General features: G+C 63.0%; 2 protein-coding genes and 4 non-coding genes across 6 annotated transcripts; 1 reads left to right on the forward strand and 5 right to left on the reverse strand.

Moving 5' to 3' along the window:
* Positions 1-964: 964 nt before the first annotated feature.
* TBRG4 (transforming growth factor beta regulator 4) lies at positions 965-16,657 on the reverse strand. The gene is made up of 11 exons (XM_075492188.1): positions 16,592-16,657; positions 15,214-15,712; positions 11,692-12,009; positions 10,233-10,404; positions 8,109-8,266; positions 7,452-7,562; positions 5,747-5,891; positions 4,445-4,687; positions 3,571-3,682; positions 2,763-2,877; positions 965-1,141 (listed from the first exon to the last, which is right to left on the reverse strand). The coding sequence occupies exons 2-11, from the start codon at positions 15,649-15,651 to the stop codon at positions 1,040-1,042; spliced, it is 1,914 nt and encodes a 637-aa protein (XP_075348303.1). The 5' UTR covers positions 15,652-15,712; positions 16,592-16,657; the 3' UTR covers positions 965-1,039.
* Positions 1,221-1,357, reverse strand: LOC142406865 (small nucleolar RNA SNORA5). Its single transcript, XR_012774744.1, has one exon. It is a non-coding gene; the product is annotated as a small nucleolar RNA SNORA5 (small nucleolar RNA).
* Positions 3,915-4,054, reverse strand: LOC142406864 (small nucleolar RNA SNORA5). Its single transcript, XR_012774742.1, has one exon. It is a non-coding gene; the product is annotated as a small nucleolar RNA SNORA5 (small nucleolar RNA).
* On the reverse strand, positions 4,967-5,104 carry LOC142406867 (small nucleolar RNA SNORA5). The gene has a single exon (XR_012774746.1). It is a non-coding gene; the product is annotated as a small nucleolar RNA SNORA5 (small nucleolar RNA).
* LOC142406866 (small nucleolar RNA SNORA5) lies at positions 10,905-11,043 on the reverse strand. The gene has a single exon (XR_012774745.1). It is a non-coding gene; the product is annotated as a small nucleolar RNA SNORA5 (small nucleolar RNA).
* Positions 16,658-20,798: 4,141 nt separating the features above from the next.
* LOC142405196 (cathelicidin-B1-like) lies at positions 20,799-22,520 on the forward strand. The gene is made up of 4 exons (XM_075492189.1): positions 20,799-21,197; positions 21,461-21,565; positions 21,704-21,787; positions 21,948-22,520. Exons 1-4 carry the CDS (start codon positions 20,937-20,939, stop codon positions 22,074-22,076), a joined length of 579 nt encoding a protein of 192 aa, XP_075348304.1. The 5' UTR covers positions 20,799-20,936; the 3' UTR covers positions 22,077-22,520.
* Positions 22,521-23,565: the final 1,045 nt, after the last annotated feature.

The following is a 23,565-nucleotide window of genomic DNA, read 5'->3' on the forward strand; positions in this document are numbered from 1 at the left end:
GAGGGCCAGCAGGGAGCACGGCGGGGTGCCGGTGCCCGGTGCCGGTGCCCGGTGCCGGGCACGGAGCGCGGCCGGCAGCGGGCACGGTGGGGTGCTGGCTGCCACCCCGGTCGCGGAGCCAGGCTGGCGCTGAGGCCGGCGATGCCGGTGCCAGGAGCAGCCCCGAGCCGTGACTCAGCAGCTCCCGGCCACCTCCGGCAACTCAGCACTGCCGCGGCCTCCTCCCGGCACCGCGTCCCCGGCCCGTGGGGTGGCCGAGCACCGGGAGAGGGGCTGCGGCCACCAGCGGCGCAAGGCTTGGGGGGTGACCAGGCTGTGCCCCCCGCCCCCCCAGCCAGCCAGAGGGGCTGGAAGGGACGCGGCAAGGACCAGCAGCGTCCCGGTGGCCAGATGGCCGCTAATCCGTCCCCAAAGCCCTTCCTGGCAGCCGGCTCCGGTGCGTCACGGCCCGGAGGGTTCTCCTGCCCCACCTTGTCCCCCCCGGCCCAGGCGCACGTGCCCTGCGGGACACGGGGGACACGGCCTGCGTGTGTCGGGGTGCTGGGGACAAGAGGGGGAGGCTGCAAGGGGACCGGGGGGGGGGGCTCAGGGCCAGCAGGACGCAGGGCTGGGTCTAACCCTTCCCGTTAGAGCCCCCCACGTCCCAGGGCACCGGGGCTCTCCCGTGCCCGCGCCGGGGGTCCCGCTGCTCCGGGTGGAAGCGGCACGCCGTCCTCCCTCCCCTCTCGCACCGCGCAGGCGCCCGGGGACAAAGCCCCGCTAATAAGACAGGAATAAGAGAGGCCAGGATGGCTCTTAATCCTAAACCCTGGCTCAAGCCGGCTTCCTCCGGGAGCTGAGCTACGGCTACGGCAAAGGGGGTCCCGCCGAGCGGCGCCGTGGAGCCGTCTCCCACCCCGGGAAGAAGCAAAGCCCCGTGCCAACCGGCACAGACGCCAACCGGCACGCCGAACCGCGGCACTGTACAGTGGTGGGTTTATTGAAACACGTTTCTAACACAGACAGGCGTTGCCAGAGCGGGCGGGCAAGAGCGGCGCGGTTAGGTCGCCATCTCCTTGGCCATGGCCTTGTTGAGCTTGTCTTTGAGGTAGGCTGTCCGCTGCCGCTCCAGCTTCAGGTCCAGGAACTCGTAGTGGGGAACCTGCAGCAGGGAGGGGGGGAAGAGGAGATGCCATCAGAGCCCCAAGACGCACAACGGAGTCCTGCGCTCGGCCCCCCAGGAGTGTCCGTAACCTATTTGGGTCCCCAACGTCCCACGGCAGGGACGCGGGGCCCGTGGAGCACAGACATCGCTGTGGCAGCCCTTGGGCCGGTCCCCACCACGGCAGAGGCGGGCACCGAATTTGACGAGGCTGCGCGGGGACGGGGCGAGGGCACCCTCTGCTCCCACCCGACGGTGGCATCGGCACCCAGGGGACCGAGACGCAGACAATTCAGGGCTGTCCCCAAATTAGCCTGCGTCACCACCACCGAACAACGGGCTTCTGTGGGCAGCCGGGACGGCACGGAGCACCGGGAGCCGTACGGGGGCTGCTGGCAGCCGCGGAGCCGGCCCCAGCGCCCACCCTTCCCCCTGGCCGAGGAGGATTCAGAGCCGTGCCTCCGCCGCGGGAGTCCCGGGGACCTCGCCGAGCACCGAAACTCGCTTAATTTTGCATGTGAGATGCAGAGGACGTGCAGGACTTCACGGTCCTGCCCTCGGCCCATCCCATCCTCCTCCCCGCGCCTCCCCCAGCAGCCCCAGCCTGGCGAAAGGCAGATGAAATGTTTATTCGGAGTGAATCTGCGGGCAGGAGGAGGGCACGCAGGCTGGGGAAGAGGGTCAGGAGCCCGGCCTTTGCTTTCTGGCCGGCGGCTGACGGCTCCAGCGGCATTAAAACACCGGAGCCGGGCCGCCGTTCCTCGGCAGTGCCTCCGCCAGCCTGTACGAGGGAGCAGCCTCGTCTGGGGGGATCCCACCACCCACCCCTGCCTCTATATTTAGCAGCCGGGAGGCAAGGCTGAAGCTGCGGGAAGCGGCACTTCCCTCCTCCTCCTCCTCCCGTCTCCCCCCCTTGAGCCCCCCCAGCCAGCCAGCGCGGGGGCTGTGGGGGGATTACGCAAGCGGCTGGGAAAAACAGCGCCGGTGAACCTCAAACCTCGCTTCGCATCAGCCTCAAAGCACGGCAGCGGGCGCGGGGAGGGCGCTGGGGAAGAGGTCCTCGTGGGGAGGGGGGGAAAACGGGCCAGGGAGACCACTCTGGGGTGACAATGACACTGCTCTGGGGTGACGTGGGGTCCCCTCCGGAGCCACGCTGCCGGTACGCAGGACAGGGCTGACCCCGGGGCTCCGCAGGGCGAGGGGCAGAGGGACGAAGGCAGCACCCCGAGCCGCCACCAGCAGTCCGCAGGAGGGCAGGGCTCGCTGCCTGCCAGGAGAGCTATAATTACCTCCGGGAAGCTAAATAACGCACGACCCCGCTGAAGCACAGGGGATCAGCGCCCTAAGACCTTGTCTGCCGTCTTCCTTGATTACCGATCCCTCCCCGCCACCTTCGGGCTGCCTAACACGTGGCCTGGAGGGGATCACGGCTGCTAATCCCGGCGCGGGCAAGGAAGGAGCGCTCGGGGCTGACGTGGGGCTCTGCCTCGCTGTACGGGACCCAGAGCCATCAGGAAGAAGGGGAGGGGAGCGAGAAGGAAGCTGGCACCCCCCGCAAGAAGGTGCCTGCTCCTCCGTCTCCACGGAATTAGAGACCCCTCTCTACCCCGCGGCTACTCACGTCCACCACGAGGAAGCCGGCCGCCTGGACGTGGCGCCGGGCCATGACGTAGCGACCCAGCAGGTCCTTGCTTCTGTTGCTGAAGTTGGGGAACTCCCACCGGAGGAAGGCAACCCTGGGAGATGCACAAGGGATGGGAGGCTGTGAGACTCGTGGAGCTGGCAGCAGCGCCCGGATCCCGAAGGGATGGCAGAAGGGCCTGCTCCAGCACTGCCGATTGCCCCGTGCCAGCGGGACGCAGATTTGTCCGGCTGGAGCCGTTATCCTGCCTCGGAGCCGTCAGAGAAGCACCAGGACAGCGGCTCAAATGTAATTTATCCACCGCCCAGGCCTGGCAGCAAGCTGAGCGGGGCGATGCTGCCCTTTTTGCAGGCAGGCAGGAGGCAGCTCAGTCCCCAGGGCCCTGCAGACAGCCGGGCTCTGTGGCACAGACCTGGCAGAGGCTCTTTTCGGAGAGAAAACCATTGCCGCGACCGGCGTCCGGCCCCCTCCCCTGCTGTGCCTCCACCAGCTTGGCTGGTCAGGGCAGCCCCGGCTGCAAAACGTTACCCCACGCCGGGCTGGCACAGCCCTACCCCAATTTCTGTCCTGCGCCCACCCCCTCCTGCGCCCAAACGAGGGGGGACGCAGCCGGGCACGGCGTCCTCGGCACGCCGGCAGCCCCTGCGGCGCTGCCGTGAGCCACCGGCCGCAGCGACCGGGAGGTACGGAGCCTGCGGATCCTCAGCACCACGAAGGCAGAGCCTTCCCCCTCCTCTCCCCGCGAGCTCCTGCCCGGACGGCGGGGCGCAGCCGAGCCCAGACCCACCTCCTGGCACCCGGCGGCAGCGGCTTTGTCCCTTCCGAGCGGAGCAGATGGGGAGCAGCGAAGTCCTTCAAGGGGAGAGGTTTATTTTCGCTGTTCATCACCATCTCAGCATCTGCACGGAGAGGAGGGAACACAGGGACTCCCAAGACCCACCTGGACGCCGCTCACGCCGTCTCCCGCGAGGCTGGTGACGCAGAGCACGCGAGGTCCCGCCGCTCCCTTCCCAAAAAACCCCAGCCTTGCTGGAGCCGCGGAGCAGCTCTGTGCACACGGCCGGGGTACAGCATCCTCCTCGCACCACCCTAGGGCAGGGTCTGCTTCCCAAGCATCTCCTCAGGCAGAAGACGTGTCCGTGGCGTGATTTTATCCCCCAGGGTCCCACGGGAAGGGGACGTGGGGCCCATGGACCACAGAAGTTGCTGTGGCAGCCGGTTGGCCGGTCCTCGCCACGGAGGAGGCAGGGACCGAATTTGACAGGGCTGCAGGAAAGCAGGGAGCCGGGGGAGCCCGGGGTGGGCTGCGAGAGCCGGCGGTGCAGCAGGGGAAGGGAGGGCAGAGCCAGAAGCCTTTCGCCCGCCTCAGCGCTGCTCCGCGCCGGTTTGGCCGCAGGAGGAGGGCTTTCCTCCCGCATCCGCTACCCACAACCGTGCCCTGGGCTGCGGTTTCTGCTCTGCCTTCAGAGACGAGGTGTGGGAGGAGGTTGGGACAAGACAGGGCAGCTGCCATGAGGAAGCAGAGGGGCGTGGGGCTGAAGAACGAGGGGGGATAAAGCCCGGTAGCCGTACCCGGAGCCCTCAAGTTCAATTCCCTCCACCGGGCAGAGCCCGATGGCAACCCGCTGCTCCCCACGGAGGCGGGGAGAGGACGCACTCACCGATCTGCCAGCCGTAGATGGTGCGTACGTTGAAGCGCCCGTTGTCCCGGCTCCCCAGCAGCCCCACCAATGCCTCCTGCAGGCTGCTCTGCAGCAGGGTGACCCTCTCCCCCGCCGGCTCCGCGGCACTCAGCATCTCCGCCGGCAGGAACGGCCCCCGGTAGTCGGGGCTTTCCAGCTTGGCAGCAGCGTTGATGTGGATGAGCTTCAGCCGTAAGTTCTGGGCCTTGAGGGACTGATCGCCTGGTGGGAGGAGGGAAGCAGAGCTAGAAACACAGCCCAAAGCCCCGGCCCGCCGCGGGGTCTGGCTCTTCGTCTGGTGGCCTTGCGTGGCCTGTCCGATCGGGATTCCTGGTTCCGATCCCCCCGTGACGGGTCCCTGCCTGCTGGCATGGAGATACAGATCACCAACGGCCAAACGCCGAGGTTCCCGGCCTTGCTCCAGCTGCCAGGCGCTCGCAGGAAGCCACCACGAGCTGACCGAGCCAAACAGGGCCCTCGTTCAGCAGGGACAGCCCCGTTGGAGCCCAGCGGCATGATTTTATCCCCGGGGTCCCACAGGATGGGCCGCGGAGCCCGTGGGCTACAGAAGTTGCTGTGGCAGCCGGCTGGCCCGTCCCCACCACGGGGCAGGCAGGGACTGAGTTTGACGGGGCTGCACCTCCCCAGCAGTCACCGTTTTGTTAGGAAATACCAAGCCTTCCCGTCAATTCTCGAGGTCTTGGGGGAAGCACACGGGCAGCGCCGGAGCAGAGCGGCAAAGCCGTGCCTTGGGGCGCGCGATTTCCACGACAAGGTTGAGGGCAACGCGTCACCCTGCTGCGGTTCAAGCCGTGCAACGTTCAGCTTCGGGCTGGGCAAGGCAGAAGAGCAGACAGCGGGCAGGACGCGAGGAGGAAGGCAGGAGAAGAGAGCCCAGGGAATGAGCAGGGAAGGCACGAGCAGGGCGGCGTGAAGGAAGACGGCTCGAGCGGATCCCCTTCGCCGTCACCGTCTTGTTCTCCTTGTCCCCCATCGCGCACAGGCACAAATCCACAGCCCCCTGGGGCTGCGGAGCTGGAGGCCGTGGCTCTCACTAGCCCAACTCCCCTGGCGCTGCTGCCCTGAGCTCCCCTTGCCCAGGTACCCAGCACAGAGCTGCGGGGGGGATCCGTTAGAGCCACTCCCAGTAAGATTCCCTCCTGGTTAACAGTTAACAACCCGTTAACTCAAATTTAGACGGACCAGGCTCAGCATCCTCACTCCCTGCCCCAGGTCTGAGGTTCTCGGTCCCCGTCCCACCGGCAGAGATGCCCGCCTCACCTTGGATCCGAGCGTGGAAGTCAGGCGCCAGCACTCGCTGCAGGTAGGGAGCCTTGGCCTGCTGCAGCACGCAGAGCGACCACACCAGCTCCGTCAGCAGGTGAGGCTCCAGGCTGTCCAGCTGGCCCTGGAACTCCCCGTGGACCTGCAGAGAGGGAAACCAACCAGCTCAGCTCAGCACAGCGCTCAACGCGCGGGTCTGGCAGCTCGGCAGATCCCCGAGGCGTTACGGTGCACCTGATGTGCAGTCTCCTCTACAGCAGCGCTGCTCCCCCGGGTTATTTGCAGAGGAGAGATTTTTAAGAGCGCTCTACGCTCTTAAAGAACGTGACCCCGCAAGTTTGTGAGCTGCGGTTCGCTGGCTCAGGATGCTGCGGCGAGGCTCGTCAGAAAGCCGGGGGTAACGCACCGCTGCAGGCAGCCCTGCCGCGAGGGCAGCGTTCAGAAAAGAGAGGGCTGGAAGCGATAACCTCTTCAGGAACTGCAACTAAATCCAGCCATTCGCAGAGCTGGAGGGGTCTGAGACTGTTATCGGTGGCGTCAGGATGTCTGTCCGGGAATCGCGGCAAGAGCCTGGAGCTCTGCACCCCGCAGGGGTTTCTCCTCTTAACCCTGGAGAACTTTTTTGCAACGCCTCAAAAATGAGTAGTTTTGCACTTGTTACAAAATTCTTCGTCATGGTGACCACGCTTAATGCTGGCAGGGGGAGTCCAGAGCCCCGGGCGCTACTTCCAACACCTTGCCCTTCTCGCTGTCCCAGGGAGAGCCCCTGCTCCCCAGGCTGGCTTGGCCGCGGGGGACAGGCTGCCCTGCGGTGGGACGCGGGGTCCTGCCGATTAAACACACCCGTATCTGGGTCCTCTTCCTTCTCAGCTGCGTGTCGCAGGCAGGGCTGGGCAGGCCACGCTCCCTCTGCCGGGTGCTGGGCGAATGCCCGCTTACTCAGCGACAACGCAACTCCTCTCTGGAAACCGTCAGCATAAATCTGTCCCCAAGGAGGTCAAGGTGACTTCCTCCGCCGCTTCAGAGGCCAACCTGGCTGCCTCCACGAGCCAGGGAAGGCAGGAGGATGCCAAGGACAGCACCTGCCCCACGCTCGCCTCCTGCCAGCCTCTTGCTAAACCACGCAGGAGGCTCCCCCTCCGCTTGGCCGTTCCAGCCGGCCACGTCTCCGCGCCCCAGGATGCGGCAACCTTCCCCCCAGGCAGGAAGACAGCGAGCACGTCTGCCTGTGGCAGCCTCGATCCTTCTCGACAGCTCCCCAGAGCCGGGGGAGCAGCAGCCTCAGCGCTGCCAGACCGGGGGCTTGGCTGGGCTAGGAGGGACACACAGCTCTGCCACGAACGGGCGTGCAGCCGTCAACACCCGTGGCCTCGTTATAAAGAGTTAATTACAGCAATCGGAGTTCAGGAGGGCGCGTGAACACCCGCACGCTGCTTGCGTCCGGTAGAAAAGCGAGCCTGCGGGGACTCGAGCTGGTGGACTAACTGGTTCAGCTATCGCCCGGCACGCAGCCGGGGGAGCACAGCGCGGGTTTTTCAGCCCGGCCTGAGCTCTGGGCTCCCCCTTCCCACGCCATTAACGGCTGGACTGAGCCATCCAACACCCACTTTCGCACGTGGATGCGCTCGAAGGAGATCTGCAACCTTCCCGCTGACTAGGGAGGGAGGAAGGTCGATGAAAAGAGGGAAAGGAGGAAGGTTACCATGTTGAAGAAGTCCTCGCTTCCGCTGGGGTGGAAGTTCAGGCGAGCAAAAGACAGGATGATACCGCACAGATGGGTGACCGACAGCCGCTTGGTGTTGTCCACGGCATACTGCAAGATACAGGGGGCAAAACCAGAGGTTTAGGTCCGTCCTGAACAAGTACGGGCAGGAAAAGATTGAAAACGTCAGCCAAGGACACATCCAGCCCCGTGGCAAGATGGGAAAACACAAGTGAAAGATCTTTTAGTGCTTCCCTGGGATTTTATCTTGGCACAAGGGAAAGCTGTGAGTGGAAGCAGAGCTCTGTAATATTCCGGTCCAGATGCAAAGGTGCAGGCACACAAACTGGGGCAGAGCTGGGAAGGTGCCTGGGGAGAGGAGCAGCGCTGGCACTCAGTAGCAGAGGCTCAGACGGAGCCGAGACCGGCCCCAGCTCAGCACGGATTCCCAGTGCTGACTTTAACGGAAGATGAACAGCGAGTCCTCTCGGACTCCATCACAGCTGCCAGCTGGGTAGGGAAAACAGTGACGACATCCCAGAGAGCATCTCTGGAGAGGTGGGGGGAAACTGCTCCCATCTCCTGGGAACTGGGGCGGATCACAGTCGTACTGGTGCCAGCGGAAGCTTCCCCGCCTCCCCCAAACCCCCTCCTCACCTGCGCAATGGCCTCAAACAGCGGCAGGCTGAGCCACTTGAGGAGGGCGAAGGATCTGATGCAGCGCGTCACCTCGACGGGCGTCATCGCGGAAACGTGGGGGTGCAGGTCGGTGGCTATCTTCTGGAAGACCTGGGGCTGGTGGAAATTCAGTTTTCCTTAAAGGAGCAAAAGAAAGCGGCAGCCGCTTACAAGGAGCTGTGCCTGGACGGGCGGTGACGGCTCACGGGAAAGCACGAAACTGTTCATTAGGAGCACAGGAAGCTCAGAGATCGGTGTTGCCTCCCCCAGCTGGCTTGGCCCCATCCTTTCCGGTCAGACCAAGTCTCTGCCGGGTCCTGCCGCACCCACCAGCTCTCAGTCCCGGTGCCAACTCAAGGCTCCAGCCCCCACCTAGCACCGGTAGCAGATTTTAGCCCCGGCGTCTCCAGCTACAGATTCTGGTCCGGCCAGAAGAGCCCTGAACTCGCTAAGGCTACCGGGAACCTCACGCCGGCTGAGGAACAAGCGAGCAACGATCAGCAACCGGCAGCACCAAGCCCCAGAGGTCCGTGTGGACCAGCCAGGAGGGGACGGTCCCCACGAGAGGGGCACAGGCAGGGTCCGAGAGCGGCTGCAGCAGCGACGACAGGTACAAACCATCCTGACGCAACGATGCGGCAGCTACAAGCATCAAAGAGAAACGTCAGTGCAACGTGCCAGCGTCCCGGCCAAGAGCATCCCCACCGCAGCGGCTACGGTGCTGCCGGAGCCTGCAAGAGCCAGTCTCGCTCCCAAACCACGTCCAGCCGTTGTAGTTGTCCATTTTGTAGGTTTTAAGGCCGGGGGACTGCTGGATTATACCTGGGCCGATCTCTGCATACGACCCAGGCCCGTATATAGCGTCCAGCTGCCCTTCCTGAGCTGGAGCACCTACAGCCCCGCCTCTGACAAAGGCGCCCAGCACGGATTTGGAGGCCGTGACGTGGAGCGTCCACCGCTTTCCTTGAAACTCATTCCAGATTAATCAACGTCACAGCAAGTAAGCTGGTAACACCAACGAGACAAGCACGAGCTCCCTCCGAGACCAGGTCTGCTGGGGTTATTTCTTTATTTTGAGAGTATGGCTAACCCACGGAGACTGTCCTGGCCCCAGTGGTTGTCACAAGAGCTGTTCCCACCACCAGGAGCTGGACAATCAGCTGACGAAGAGCTCCTCCTTGGCTCTCCTGGCTTCCTTTATCCCTGTTTGTCTGGGCTTTCCACTGCCTACCAACAGTAAGAGGAGAGCAGGACCACGCGATGCTGTACGGAAAGAGGAGCCAGAGGACTAAGGCACCCAGGATCACAAACCAGATTATCAATTGGCGCTACCCTGCCGTTAACAGCGCACCAGGTTCTGTCACCATCAAGTATACGGTAGCTCTGGTTTACCCTGTGGCCAGGAACGTCACCAAGGTGGCTGTCACCATCCCGAGCGTCCGCCGGCGCTTGTACAAGGACTTGTAGCAACTCGCTGAAGAGTGCGACTTCAGCACCCAGCGCTTCTCAAATGGTAATTAACTTGTCACGAGGACATCTTGGGTGGAAAGAAAGCTCTTGTAGTGCCACTGTCCCCACATAAAAAGTCCAGCTCTCCCCAGGGCTCCTGCTCACCCTCCCGTTACTGCGGGCTGCATTTTGCAAGCGAGGAAACAGACAGGGGTTCCCTAAGAAACCCACGGCCACGGGAAGAGGTGACAGAGGGTTTGGGGCCATTTGGGGGATCCTAGCTCACTGGCTGCCTACGCCGCAGGGCAGAGGGGCTCCCTGGCACCCGACCACCCTTCCAAAGCGCGCTCTCATCACAAGTTCCCTTCTTCCCACGCACTGGAGGGAAAACCAGGCTCTACCACTGCCATGAGCCCCACTGACCGTGCCGTATGCCAGAGAGGCACCAGGCGTACCTGGGCTCGGAGCTGGTACTACCCAGCTGTGCTGGCTGGTGTGCTAGGTCCAGCCTAACACACCCTGCCAGCCTTTCTCCTTCACCTGGCCTTGACGTCGTGGTAGCGATGCCATCAAATCCCCACTCGAGTGCCCAAAATCAACTGGGCTCTACCGCGCGTAACATCCAGCAGGTCCCAGTACAACCGAGCCGCTTACCATAGGCGAAAATCAGGTCCATCAGGACGTTGAGGCTGAGCTCATAGTGCTTCTGAATCAGGTGGTAGGACAAGGCTCGGAGCAGAGGCACGCAGCGGCGGTTCTGGTAGGCTAGAGCCAGCGTTATTTTCCGGATGTCATCAGGGTTGAACTGTTCAGCAAGTTCCAGAGCCTGCCAAGAAATGTTTTGAGCAGGAATGTAAAGGGAAAGCACAAAGCGAGGTGCAGATCCAGGCTTTATTCGGAGCGGGATGAGCCACTGCTAGCGGCTGAGCCCCTCCAAGGGTGGTGGGGACTGGAACTGGGGAGTGCTTAGCACGCAGCGAGGCTATGCGGCTGGGAGCGAGCGTAACGGCTCACGTGGAGGGAGGGTGAGGGAAAGCAGACCCTCGTCCTCTCAGCAGAGCTTGGGCCAGCACCTCCCCGCTGCTGGTTCTGCCTCTCCCAGGCGGCAGGACCTCAGCGTCCACTCCCGTTGTGTGCCCAGACACCGTAACACGCTGTCAGGCAAAGCCCGGCAGAGGAAAGGCACCCGTTGCTGGATCAGCGCCCTGCTTTCCACTGTAATTTCTGCTTCCTTTGCAGGACACTAACCCAACATCGTTAGTTTGGGCTCTGCATAAGCTGACAACCTCGTCAGACCCAGCTACAGCGTTCTGCCTCGTCACACGCCAGTGTTCGTAGCATTTATTGATCCCCAGGGTCGAGGGAGAGGGACAGTGGGGTTCATGAGCTACAGCCATTGCTGTGGCAGCTGTTTGGCCAGTCCCCAGCACGGGCTGGACGAGGACTGAATTTGACGGCAGCTGCAGTCAAGGCTCCTGCAGTGGTTCCGACCCAAAGGACATTTCCCTGCTCCTGCGAGTGACAGAAACAGGGAGCCACTGCGCACCGGAGGGGACAGACCTGCCCCCTTTGAAGATGACGGGTGCCCAGAGGCAGCCAGGAGGCGAGGACAGTACGGACACTCCTTGTTCCGGCTCCCCTCACAGCCTGGCTTGTACAGAGAAGCAAAGGACGATGTTTTTGGCAGCTGTGTTACGCTGGCTCTGTAAGCCACCGCTTGCCAGCTGAGCTAAGGAAATTCGAGCACGTTCTCTGCGAACCTGCCGCAGCTGCAAAGTAAAACGCATCAGCTCAGCCCACCTCCCAGCAGCGCAGACCAGCGCGAGTCCCCCGCTCGCACCAGTATGGATTGGGAAGGGGCTGGTGAGTGCAAGCTCCCCCGTCTACGTGGCTCCTCAGACGGAAAGCACCCGTGCGCGGGAAGCTGCTTAAACGGCAACCCGTAAGCGCACACCAAAGTACTCGGCGCAGCAACGAGCGCAGCCTGTGTGGAATTAGCGTTCCCATGTAGGACGGGTTGAAGGGGACGGGGCTCTCCCTTCCGCTGTTGTCACCTGCGGGAGGTGGCCCGTTGGAAGGGACCGGAGGCGGAAGGGAGAGCCCAAGCCCCTACCTTGTCCTCCAGCCGGTCCATCAGAGCCGAGGAGACGTGCCCGACCTTGCCCATCAGCGTCACCATGGTTCGGGTGCCCTCAAGCTCTGTCCAACGCAGCTCCAGCTTCTTGATGACTTCGTGCAGCAGCTTGTTCTCCTTCCCCTGCTTGACTGCCAAGAACTCTGCCAGGGAGGCGAGCTGCCTGAAGGTGAGACGCCGCAGCCGCCACAGCACCTCCTGCTCCACCGACTGCATCTCCCTCCTGTTGCTGTCCACCCCCAGGGAGTAGAGGCTCTTCAGGAGGTTCACCAAGGTGTTATTCCACACCTGAGAAATCTGGGCAGCAGAGAGAAATAAGGGGAAGGTGTTGATCAGAGACAGCACGAAGGTATTCAGTTGTCAGTCATGCCAAACACCAGGCAACGCTCGCTCTCTACAGAAAGAGCTGCACAGCGTTGAGGGGGAAGCAAAAGAGTCCTCCTCGGTCCGAGGACACCCAGCTGTCCCCCACCGTGACGCGGGTCCTCTGCTCCTCCTCACAGGTGTAGCCTGCCCAGTCAGATACAGACTGGAGCGACCCAGCGCCCTGGTGAGGAAGAGGAACCTTAACGCCTGTACCACAAGCCGAGGCCACGCACCGATCCCAGCGGCATGGGTGAGCCTCGAGAGGTAACCGTCCGTCGCTTATAGAGCTGCCATATAGGCGTGAACTCTCTCTGCCTCAGAGAAGGAAGCTACGCAGCTTTGCTACCGGCTGGGTGAAATATTGAAGTAGACTTTACCCTTCTCTCGAGGCACTTAAAGCTTCTCTGTGGTGTGGCTGGGATACGACACCGGTGACCGGTAAAATGAAAAGCGGTCGGAAAGACTGATAATTCAGGGGCAGAACCTTGAGGGTCTCGGGGGGAACGCCACGGGACTCCGACTAGCCTCAGCACCTCAGGTCAGATGAAACTTATCCTAAAAGCTCCCATTTCTCTCCAGCGTCTCCGACAGGAGGCTGGGCACTAATCCCACCGGCTGCTGGGAGCACCAGGACTTGCCCAGTCCCACTCTGCCCACTGAACTTCTCTGCCTGGCCACCCCTGGCTGCTTGCCCACCGGCAGCCCCGACGCGAGGTGGAGCTCGTGGTTTTCCACCAGCAATCGGTCTTGCGGCTTTCATCTCCTTCAGCATCCGTCACTGAATGGCCGGCACCTCTTTGTTTCCAGCCCAAGCTTCCCCAGCTGCGCTCTGCTGGTGCCGTGCAGCACTAAAAGGCAATTCCGGTCTGAAAACTCTCCCGATTTGTATAAAACCAAACGTGATCCTTAGCACAACGTCAGTTCTGAGGGGCCCTTCGGAAAGCATCACTGCACCAGCCACCCCGGTACAGAGCACAGCGCCTGCTTGACAGCACATCCCAACGTTACAAAATTATCTCAGAAACAAGGAGTTGCTTCTCAGAGTGACCGTGCAGGAGGCAAGTGAGGCAGTGCCATGAGACGTTGAATTTCAGGCAGGGGAGACCACGCGGGTTTGGGCAAACGAAGGCTTTAACTCCCTGGCCTGTCCGAACTCTGGCACTTCCACCAGCATGGCAAATTCCTGAAGTGCTGCTCAGGCACGGTTCAGCACCTCAGGGACAAGAATGATCGGAGTGTTCTGCTAAAATCTGAAAAATCACGGTCCGGGACGCAGCCGAGAAAGCGAGCAGAGCTCGTGATTTGCCCTGGGTTACTCAGAAAATCACCAGGAGAACCAGATTGGCCCATCCCTCACCTTTTCCACCCATTCCCGTGTACAAAACCCACCTCGCAGTCTGTTCAGAGCCCTCTGTCCTGGCCCACGCCTCATCTACCGTTCCAAATCTCTAGCTCGTTGACACAAGGACATTGCAAGCCGATTAATTTTTGGTTTCTTTGCATCAGAGCGTCTTTGCGTCTACACAACGACCTCTTAAGTTCAGCTACCTACGACTGCGGCTGCAATAACAGCTCGCTGGAGAAGGATAATCGTGTTTGCAGCGAGTTTGCTTGCTTTACATCTCCAAATCTCTAGCCTCATCCCTCTTGGCAGTTTCCTACACTTCAGTCACACTGCCTCGCTTCTCGTATCGCTCATGCAGCGCGATAGCTTGGCTTTGCCAGCTCTGGGGCATCCCTTCCCCGCGGAGGGGTCCCCGGGCACAGGCACCCCTTTGATCCGTGGCGACAGGGACACAGAACCACGCAGATCAGCAGGAGCAGTACTTTCACTCCAAATACAGCGGCACGGAAGCATTTCAGCTCAGCGGTGCTAACCGGGCACTCTCAGGACAAATCCTACCTCTCTGCTATCCTTAGACAGGTTGTAGGGAGCAGAGATTATGGATGAGGAGAAATACCCAGCGTGTGCAGAACGTTTGTACCCCCAGAGCCCTGCCAGGAACCTCATCAAGTTCAACAAGGCAAGTTCACAGGTCGGGGCGATCCCCAGTACCAGCACAGACTGGGGGACGGATGGCTTGAGAACAGCCTCATGGAGGAGGATTTGGGGATACCGGTGGGTGAAAAATGGGACATGAGCCGGCGATGTGTGCCCACGGCCCAGAAAGCCAACCGTATCCTGGGCCACACCACCCACAGCGTGGCCAGCAGGTCGAGGGAGGGGGTTCTGCCCCTCTGCTCCGCTCTCTGGAAAAGAGAAGGCTCCAGGGAGATGTTTTTGTGGCCTTTCAGTATATAAAGGGGCTTATAAGAAAGATGGAGAAGGACTTTTTACAAGGCTTGTAGTGACAGGACAAGGGGCAGCGGTTTTAAGCTGAAAGAGGGGAGATTTACATTGGACATAAGGAAGAAATTTTTTACGCTGAGGGTGGTGAGACACTGGCCCAGGTTGCCCAGAGAGGTGGGAGATGCCCCGTCCCTGGAAACATTCAAGGTCAGGTTGGACGGGGCTCTGAGCAACCTGATCCAGTTGAAGATGTCCCTGCTCATGGCAGGGGGTTGGACTGAGTGACCTGGAAAGGTCCCTTCCCACCCAACCCATCCTGTGGTCCCACGACGTGGGGCCCACGAGCTGCAGGTATTTCCACAGCAGCTGGTTGGGCCAGCACCAGCCGCAGCGGACGGGGCTGCCGAGGCTGACAGCACGGCGTGCCGAGCACGGTGCGCTGGTTCCCTTCAGGTGCCCCATCTTACCCGGTGGCTCCTCCAGTGTCCGGCTGCGTGGCTCTGACGTCTCTTTGCCACGAACGGGCAAAGGTGCAGCTTTATCTTACCGAGAAAACTAAAAATTCACGGGAGCAGGATCAAGGCAGCGTTTAACGAGGGTGACCTCTCCGCTACATTTTGTCGCTGGTCCAAAAAGCGGCGCTTTTAGATAGAAATAAGCAGGCATCCTGCCTAGAGCTGGTAATTTCACCTCCTGGTCCCCTCAACTTCATCTTTTACTTGGAAAGGCAAAGTACAAACGCTAAACGAGCAGCCGGCTCCAGCCGGTTCAATCTCAGGAGCACCGTCCGCTTTCCACCTCGTATTCTTTCCCCAAAACACTTCTGCGGCAAGGAGGGAACTTACCTGGGAATCCATGATGCCGATGAGCTGTTGGAAACGTTCATCTTGCAGAATGCTCTCCGTTTCCAGTTTTTTTTCCGCTGCGAGCCGGGAAAGTTGAGTAATTATTAGCGAGGCTTGGTTGCTATTGAGAACATGGAGTTCACACAACTGGAAGAGTTCCTGAGGACTCGCGGCTGTTTCAATCAGCTCCTCGATCACTCTGTGCTCCGGATTTCTGCTGTCCTCCACCTCCTCTTTGACCGAGAATCCATCTGCCCAGCTGGAAGGGCTCGAAGTATGAAATAAAGTGAGAGGTGCTTGAGGCAGAGCTCTTGCCGTCGCCACTTTCCCAACCGGCACCAGCAGAGAAGCCGGGACTGCCAAGGGAGTAGAGACGAAGGCACCGAAGTGCCGCCAGCAGCAGCGTCGCACCAAGCGGGCTGCCATGGTGGAAGGCATGGAGGGAAGGAAGGGCCGGGGGCGGTAACGGGCTGGAGGTCAGCGCCGCATTTCAGGAACGCTGCGGAAGGAAAAGAAACCCTTTAGTGGGGGGGGGGGGGGGGAATTTCAGAGATAAAAAGGAGGAGGCAGCCGACTTCTGGTAACGGTTGTGAGGAAAGGACTTTTTCAGCTGGCAATATCGGATGGAAGAGGCAGTGAAAGTTTCTGGCAATCGATCGGCAAAACCCCGAGGAGATGAAAGCTTCCGCGTGGGTATGGCTGTGGAAGAGGCTACGTGCTTCCCTGCTGGGGCTAACCTGCCTCCGCACCCCCTCAGGTGCTGCCAAGCTCCGGCACGGCTTTCCAAGGCGGCAGGCAGCCGCTCCAGAGCGGCCGGCAACCGGTCTGCAGCACAGCCAGCTCCTCGCCAGCCCCGACCGGGCCTCGCCCAGACCTCCAGGGGCACAGCCCCGTTTCCCCAGCTGCTCCCAGTTTCTCCACGCCATCTTCCCTGGGCTCCCTCCTGCCCTGCCCAGTCCCCGCTCCTCGGCCCCCCGGGACCGGTCCACCCTCCTCGGGCTCTCCCCCTCGGCCCCCCGGGCCCGGTCCACCCTCCTCGGGCTCTCCCCCTCGGCCCCCCGGGCCCGGTCCACCCTCCTCGGGCTCTCCCCCTCGGCCCCCCGGGCCCGGTCCACTCCCCTCGGGCTCTCCCCCTCGGCCCCCCGGGCCCGGTCCACTCCCCTCGGGCTCTCCCCCTCGGCCCCCCGGGCCCGGTCCACTCCCCTCGGGCTCTCCCCCTCGGCCCCCCGGGCCCGGTCCACTCCCCTCGGGCTCTCCCCCTCGGCTCCCCGGGCCCGGTCCACGCTTCCCGGGCTATTTCCCTCCAGAAACCCCCCCCGGGCCCGGGCCCGCCCCTCCGCCCCCGGGGCCCGGCCCCGCCGCCGCCGCCGAGCCTGACCTCGCCCGCCCCAGCCACACGCCGGGCCGGCAGGGAGGCTCCGCGCGCATGTGCGCCGGCGCCGTCCGATGGCGTCATCGCTCTACGGCGAGCGCCTATTGGCTTAGGCGGGGGTACTTCCGGTGCGCGGCGGCAGGCGCGGGCGGGCGGGGAAGGGAGCGCGGCCGCCATCGGCCCCCGCGGCCCAGCCGGGCCCGGAGCGCGGCGAGCGGCTCTACCCGAGGCCGCGGATCAGGCTGGGCCAGGCCTCGCCCGCCAGGCCGCCATTTTGTGGGGCAGCGGGGCCGACCCCGCTGTGGGAATGGGTTGTGTGGGGGGGGAGGCCGGGCCGCTGTGGGGCTGCGAGCGGGAGGTGCCGTCGGGGCTGCCCCTCTGCGGGGTCCCTGTGGGGCTGAGCCCCCGTGCTGCCCCGCTGCCATTTCTCCTTCGCCCTCCTCCTTCCTCAGCCCCCCCCCCCCCCCCCCCCCCAGCTCCCTTCAAGCCTCCCCGCGGGCGGCCCCTTCGGAGGGAGGGATTTTCCCCCCACCCCGGCCCTCTCCGGGGCTGCTGCTCCAGGGCTGATGGACCGGCCGTGCCCTCGCTTTACCCGCTGAGGTTGTCAGCGGTCAGGTTAGCCGGGTTCTGCCTCGCCTGACCCCTGTCTTTTCATTCCTGCCGTATCGGACTGTCCAAACAGATCAGGGCCCGGCTGTGGGAACAAATAAAAGACAAATAAATATGTGGGTTGTCAGGAATGAGGAAGGGGCAGCTCAATCTTGCGGTGGTCAAACAAAGCGAGAGATTCTGATTTACGAGCGGGTTGTTTCTCATGGTTCGAGGCCTTGGCGTTTGGTTTTGGGAGTGTTATTTAACCCCCCCCCCCCCCAAGTCGGCGGTGGGGAGTTGGCCTGCGAAGCGCAGCTGTGACTGTGTGAGCGCAGGGTTAGCCTGACTAAAACTCACCAAAGTTTTCCCTTTTTGTTCCAAAAATGGCCTCGCAGGAATTCATGTCTATTTTGAAAGGGGTGAGCCTGCTCGGGGTTTACACAGGATGCTTAAAAATAATATTTAGAGGTCTTGATACCGTTTTTGGTCGCTGTTAAATCCTAAGTGTGAGCTGCAGGAAAGTGGAGCAAAAATTTCCTCTGGAGGCCTGGTGCACCCTCCCGTGGGACCTGGACTCTTGCGTCGGGCGCCGTCTCCCTGTGGGACACCGTTGCTGCTCGGCTGGACGTTCCCTTCTGAGAGCCGGAAGGATTTTGGCTCCGATAAACGGCAGCCGACGTTGCTCACCTTGGCGTTGTGCTGCAGAGGGGCAGGAGGCCCGGCAAGGACCCCCGGTGCCGGGTGTTCCACCTGAATCCAATTTTTTGCATAAATGAAGAATTTGGGGAGAATTTGGAAAGAATTTGGAAGGGATTTGCGAGGAATTGAAGCATTTGGAAGGGATTTGCGAGGAATTGAATCATTTGGAAGGGATTTGGGAGGAATTGAAGAATTGGGAAGGGATTTGCGAGGAATTGAAGAATTTTGAAGGAATTTGGGAGGAATTGAAGAATTGGGAAGGGATTTGGGAGGAATTGAAGAATTTTGAAGGAATTTGGGAGGAATTTGGGAGGAATTGAAGAATTGGGAAGGGATTTGGGAGGAACTGAAGAATTTGGAAGGAATTCGGGAGGAATTGAAGAATTTGGAAGGAATTCAGAAGGAATTGAAGAATTTGGAAGGAATTCGGAAGGAATTGAAGCATTTGGGAGGAATTGAAGCATTTGGGAAGAATTTGGGAGGAATTGAAGAATTTGGAAGGAATTTGTTTTCCCCAAAAGCTTGTCTCAAGTTGAAGAAGCGTGGAAGGGCTGGCAGGGACCCTGCCGAGAGCCGGCGCAGCTGGAGCAGGTTGCCCAGGGCCTCCTCCAGTTGAGTTTTGGGTGTCTCCAAGAGCAGAGACCCCACAGCCCCTTTGAGCAACCGGTTCCTGTGTTGGCTTATGGTCACCTCGGTGTCCACCAAGACCCCCAGGGCCTTCTCTGACGAGCTGCTGGGTGGGCCCCAGCATGCCCTGGTGCCTGGGGTTGTTCGTCCCCTGGTGCAGGATGTGGCGCTTCTCCTTGTGGAACCCCATGAGGTTCCTGCTGGCCCATCTCTCCAGCTTGTTGAGGTCCCTCTGGATGGCAGCATGACCTTCTGGCACATCAACCACTCCTCCTGGTTGGGTGTCATCTACAAACCTGCTGAGGGCACGCTCTTGCCCCATCGTCTCGATCATGAATGAAGATATGGAACAGTTCTGGCCCCAGTATGGACCTCTGGGGAACACCACCAGTGACCTGCCTCCCTCTGGACCTTGTCCTGCTGATGCCGCTGTCTGGGCCGGGCCTCTGAGCCCATTTTCAGGCCGTGCTGATGGCTCCTGACCATCTTCTCGTTGGGTACAACCCCTGGTGGGCTTTGGCTTCCTCAAACCCAACCCTGCACCTCGGGCAGTGTCTGTATCTTCCTCCCACGTCGCCTGTCCCTGCTTCCACCTCTTGTACGCGTCCCTCTTGTCCTTGAGCTCAGCCAGGAGCTCCTTGCTCGTTCACGCAGACCTCTGGCCACCTCTCCTTGTCTCCTGCCTGTCAGGATGGCCTGTTGGTTGGCTTGGAGAAGATGATCCTTGGAGATCAACCAGCTCTCCTGGACCCCTCTGCTCTCCAGGGCTGTATCCCATGGGATTCTTCCAAGCAGGTTCCTGAAGAGGCCAAATTCTGCTCTCTGGAAGCGTCCAGGGTGGTGATCCTGCTCTCTGCCCAGCTCCCTCTTCTCAGGATCTTGAGCTCCACCATCCCATGGTCACTGCAGCCAAGGCTGCCCCTGACCTTCTCATCTCCAGCCAGCTTGTCCTTGTTTGTAAGCAGGAGATCCAGTGGAGCTCCTCTCCTCGTTGGCTCCTCAGTTCCCTGGCTCAGGAAGCCATCCTCCAGGCAACCTACGGAGTGGTGTGTCCAGTTCTGGTCCCCACAAGCCAAGAAGGACGCAGACGGACTGGAGAGGGTCCCAAGGAGGGCCAGGACGATGGTCAAAGGGCTGGAGAACCTGCTCTAGGAGGAAAGACTGGAGTTGGGTCTCTACTCCCTGGAGAGGAGAAGACCTGGGGGGGACCTCATCACAGTAGTCCAGTACTCAAAGGGTGGAGGCTGTCTCTTCACAAGGAGCCACGTGGAGAAGACAAGGGGCAACGGGTACAAGTTGCACCAGGAGAGGTTTCATCTCAACTTAGGTTGTACGTTGAGACCAGTTGTTCGCTGGAAGAATGTCCCAGGGGACACGGTGGAGTCCCCATCACTGGAGGTTCTCAAGATGAACCTGGATGGGGGGTGAGATAATCCCAGCTAGGGTCCCTTCTCCACACAAGGTTGGATCTGGATCTTTCCAGGGCCAACCTGGGCTGTCCTACGGGTCAGTGATTGACAGCATCCGTCCCTGGGGACTTCCCAGACATGCCACCCACCAGCTCTGACCCAGGCACGCTTGTCCCTGCTTGATTTACGAGCCTCTAGGAGAACATACTTGATGGCCTCCACCAGCCAGGAGCTCTGAACCTGTTGGGCGGCTTTGGGCTTCCTCTCGCTGCGCATGGCGGTGCAGATGGGGGTTGAAGGGAGGGTCATCTCCTGGGCAGGGTTCCTTGACGTTCTCCCGGAGGTTCCCGCTTGGCCTCAGGGAGGGCGAACGCTCCCAAGGCTGGTGTTTGGTCAAACCCAGCTTGTTTGCTGTGAGGGACAGATGTCTTCACCGCTCCGCCCAGCCATAAAACACCCCGGGGGGGCTGGAAAGCCCCGGCCGTGGGGCAGGGTGGCTTCTTCATCCAGCCCCGTGGGAGAAGGGGGGTGAGAAACCCAATGCGGTGTCACCCAACGTCCCCATCAAACCTGGGTCAGCTCTTTGGTGGTCACCTTGGGGTGCACCTTACCCCGGCGTGGTGGCCCCTGGTACCCGGGGCCAGCGCCCTCCGGGGCCAGCGCCCTCCGTGGTCACGTTGTGACTTGATAGCGCCCTTGTCCTCGCTGTCACCCTGCCCGGGCACGTGGTGCCCTCCCACCGGGACCCCCGTGGCAGGGAGACCCCAAACCCTGTGGCCTCCTCCCTTCTGCTGAGCCCCGGAGGTGGTTGGCAACACCCGTCCCCAGGGCCGGGACAGCTGCTCCGGTGGCCTGGGGACCAAAGGGGGACGGACTCAGCTCCCGGCCGGATTCAGCCCACCGGGAATTTCCCGGTGGCACAGGGGGAAGCGTCAACCTGCGGCTACGCCCACGACGGCGCTGCCGGCACCTCCGGGGCAGCTCCCATAAAGGGCTCCCCGGCACGGCGGCTGGCAGGAGGCAGGATGGGGCCGTGCCGAGCGGCGCCGGTGCTGCTGCTGCTGCTGCTGGGACTGGCCAGAGCCACCACGCCGGGGCCGGACGGATCCACGCCGGGGTCGGAGGGATCCACGCCGGGGTTGCCCGGATCCACCCCGCCGTCCCCGCCGGGGCTCTGGGCCGTGAGCTACGGCGACGTCGTCTCGGCGGCCGTGGAGCTGCTCAACGCGAGGGCCGTCAGTCCCTACGTCCTGCGGCTCCGGGAAGCCCAGGCTCCGTCCGACTGGGTGAGTGCCGAGCTCCTCCGGCCCGGGAGACGCGCCGGGCCCGGGCGGTGCCGGATCCGGCCCTTCTGGGGGCCGAATCAGGCCCGTTGTGGGGCTGGGGCCGACCCCCTGTGGGGCTGGAGCCCGCCCACCTTGGGGCTGAGCCCGACCCATCTCCAGGCTGGATGCGGCCCCTCTCAGGGCTGGATCCGGCCCGTTTCGGGGCTGGGCGTCGGGGACAGCGGTGCCGCGGGGTCCCTGATGGGTCCTGTCCCCTCTCCCAGCTCGAGGACCTGCAGCGCCGGCAGGAGCTGAGCTTCACCGTCGAGGAGACCTCGTGCCGGGCCCCAGGGATGGCCACCGCCGCCTGCAAGAGCCTCTGGCTCAGGGTGAGGCTTCGTCCCGTGGGGCCGCCCGCTGGCATCCCCGCTGGGGACCCGGGGAGCGGCCGATGGGGAAACTGAGGCACGGGGTTCGGGGCTCCTCTCGGCCTCGTCTTCCCCGCGTCCCCCTCTGCTTCCCCGCAGGCGGTGAGTTGGTGCCGGGGCTCCGTCTTCCTCGAGCAGCAGCGGCCCACGGTCGAGCTCTCCTGCGAGAAGGTGCCCGCCACGGTAAGAAGGTGCCCGAAATGGCACCGTCCCCACCGCGTCCCCTGGCTTCGCCGCCCGCTCCCCTCCCCGGCTGCCGTGGGACGCGTCCCCAGGGGGTCACCCAGATCCCCCCTCCCCGCCCCATCTCCCTGAGGTTTGACGCCACCGCTTCTCCTCCCAGCTCGGCCTTATCCGGAAATCCAAGCTCACGAGCTTTTTTGCCAGGATCAAGGCGCATTTCAGGGGTTTCTTCCAGTGCGGAAAGATCTGGATCCGCGACAGGCTCAACCTCCAAAACCCCAAAGCCTGAGCGGGGGACGCCGTGTGTCCCCCCCCCCAAGCCCTCTGCCCCCCGCCCGGGCGCTCTGCTTGCAATAAATGTCCCTGCAACCTGCCTGGTGTCACCCCGCTCCCTGCGGGCCCCTGCGCCGCCCCGTCCCCCTGCACCCCACGGTCCCCGAGGGCTCGCGGTCCCACAACTCCCCCCCCCCCCCACCGCCACGCCCAGCCGAGGGGCTCGGAGGGTTGGGGACACCGCGGGGAGTGGGTGTCCCCGAGGGGGACCGGGCCTGCCACCGCCCGCGCTCGGGACACGCTCAGGACCCCCCCACCCTGTGTTCCCCCAAAAAAACCCCTGCCGCTCTGTGGGCCGGGGCCAGGCGTTTCCGGAGCGGGGGAGCCGAGCCCCGGGGTGGGTTCCCGGGGGGGGATAGAAGGGGACACGGGGGTGGCCGTGGGGACAAGGATGCCGAGCTCCTGGGCGCTGGTGCCCTCCCCGCCCCCGTCCCCCTCGCCTACCCCCAGGCGCTGGCCCAGGCCGTCGACTCCTACCACCAGCGCCCCGAGGTGCGGAACACCTTCAGCGCCGAGCCCGAGCCCGCCCCGGTGAGTGCCACCACCCAGGGACACCGCGGGGTCCCCCGGCGTCCCCATGGGGACATCGGGGGGGTGCCAGGCCCTACGCGTGGTGGGGTGTTTTGGGGTGCGGGGTGGGATGCGGGGGGATGCTCCCCCCTGGGTTGGCCCCGGGGAACCCGGTGATGGGTGCCACCTCTCCCTGGTGGGTGCCACCGCACTGTCCCCGTCTCTGTCCCCACGGGACACCCAGCTCAGCTCCCCGCAGCGCCTCGATTTCATCACGGAGACGCGACGCCCGGCGCGCTCGGGCGCCCGCCGCGACGCCTGCGAGCTCAAGGACGACGGGGTGAGGGCCTTGGGGGGGTCACCCACCTCTCGTGGGGTCCCCAGCCTGGGGACCGTCCCCCCCCACGTGTCCCCACGCTCAGCCCCCCGCTCTCCGCAGCTCCCTGCCCCCGCGCGGCGGCCGCCCCGTGCTCAACGTCACCTGCGCGGGCTCCGCCGTGGATGTGAGTTGGGGGGTCCCGGGGAGGGGGGCACAGGCTGCGGGGTGCAACCCCAGCGCCTGGAGAGGGGGGGGTCCCCATGGTCCCCCCACGCCGTGATGCCTCCTCTCCCCGCAGCCCGTCCCTGTCAAGCGCTTCCGGCCACTGCTGACGGCGGCCATCAAGGCGGCGGCCACCGGCATCGGTGTCTTCAAGGCCATCGAGAGGAAGTGAGACCCCCTGGGTGTCCCCCTTGGGACACCCCCCTTGGGCACCCCCCCGCTCCCCAAATAAAGCTGCTTCCCGGCCCCGCTGTGCCTTTTCCTGCTGCCGTCGCCCTGCCGGGGACCGGGGACACGCGGCCTGGGGGGTGATGCTGATGGAGGAGGGTCCTGAGGTGGGGGCAGCGGGGTCAACCCCCCCCGGTCGGCACCGCCGGCTCCCGGGGCCTCATCC

This window comes from Mycteria americana, chromosome 2, assembly GCF_035582795.1.
Source record: "Mycteria americana isolate JAX WOST 10 ecotype Jacksonville Zoo and Gardens chromosome 2, USCA_MyAme_1.0, whole genome shotgun sequence".
NCBI classification, from domain to species: Eukaryota; Metazoa; Chordata; class Aves; order Ciconiiformes; family Ciconiidae; genus Mycteria; species Mycteria americana.

What these genes read in the sequence shown, in the direction of transcription:
- TBRG4 (XM_075492188.1), bottom strand. Translation starts at nt 15,651, where the DNA reads ATGCCTTCCACCATGGCAGCCCGCTTGGTGCGACGCTGCTGCTGGCGG. An exon ending in TGTTTGAGGCCATTGCGCAG is followed by an intron (nt 7,563 to 8,108) that starts GTGAGGAGGGGG and finishes TGTATCTTGCAG; the next exon opens with TATGCCGTGGACAACACCAA. An exon ending in CTGCCGCCGGGTGCCAGGAG is followed by an intron (nt 2,878 to 3,570) that starts GTGGGTCTGGGC and finishes TGCATCTCCCAG; the next exon opens with GGTTGCCTTCCTCCGGTGGG.
- LOC142405196 (XM_075492189.1), top strand. Translation starts at nt 20,937, where the DNA reads ATGGGGCCGTGCCGAGCGGCGCCGGTGCTGCTGCTGCTGCTGCTGGGA. An exon ending in GCAAGAGCCTCTGGCTCAGG is followed by an intron (nt 21,566 to 21,703) that starts GTGAGGCTTCGT and finishes GCTTCCCCGCAG; the next exon opens with GCGGTGAGTTGGTGCCGGGG. An exon ending in GCGAGAAGGTGCCCGCCACG is followed by an intron (nt 21,788 to 21,947) that starts GTAAGAAGGTGC and finishes TTCTCCTCCCAG; the next exon opens with CTCGGCCTTATCCGGAAATC.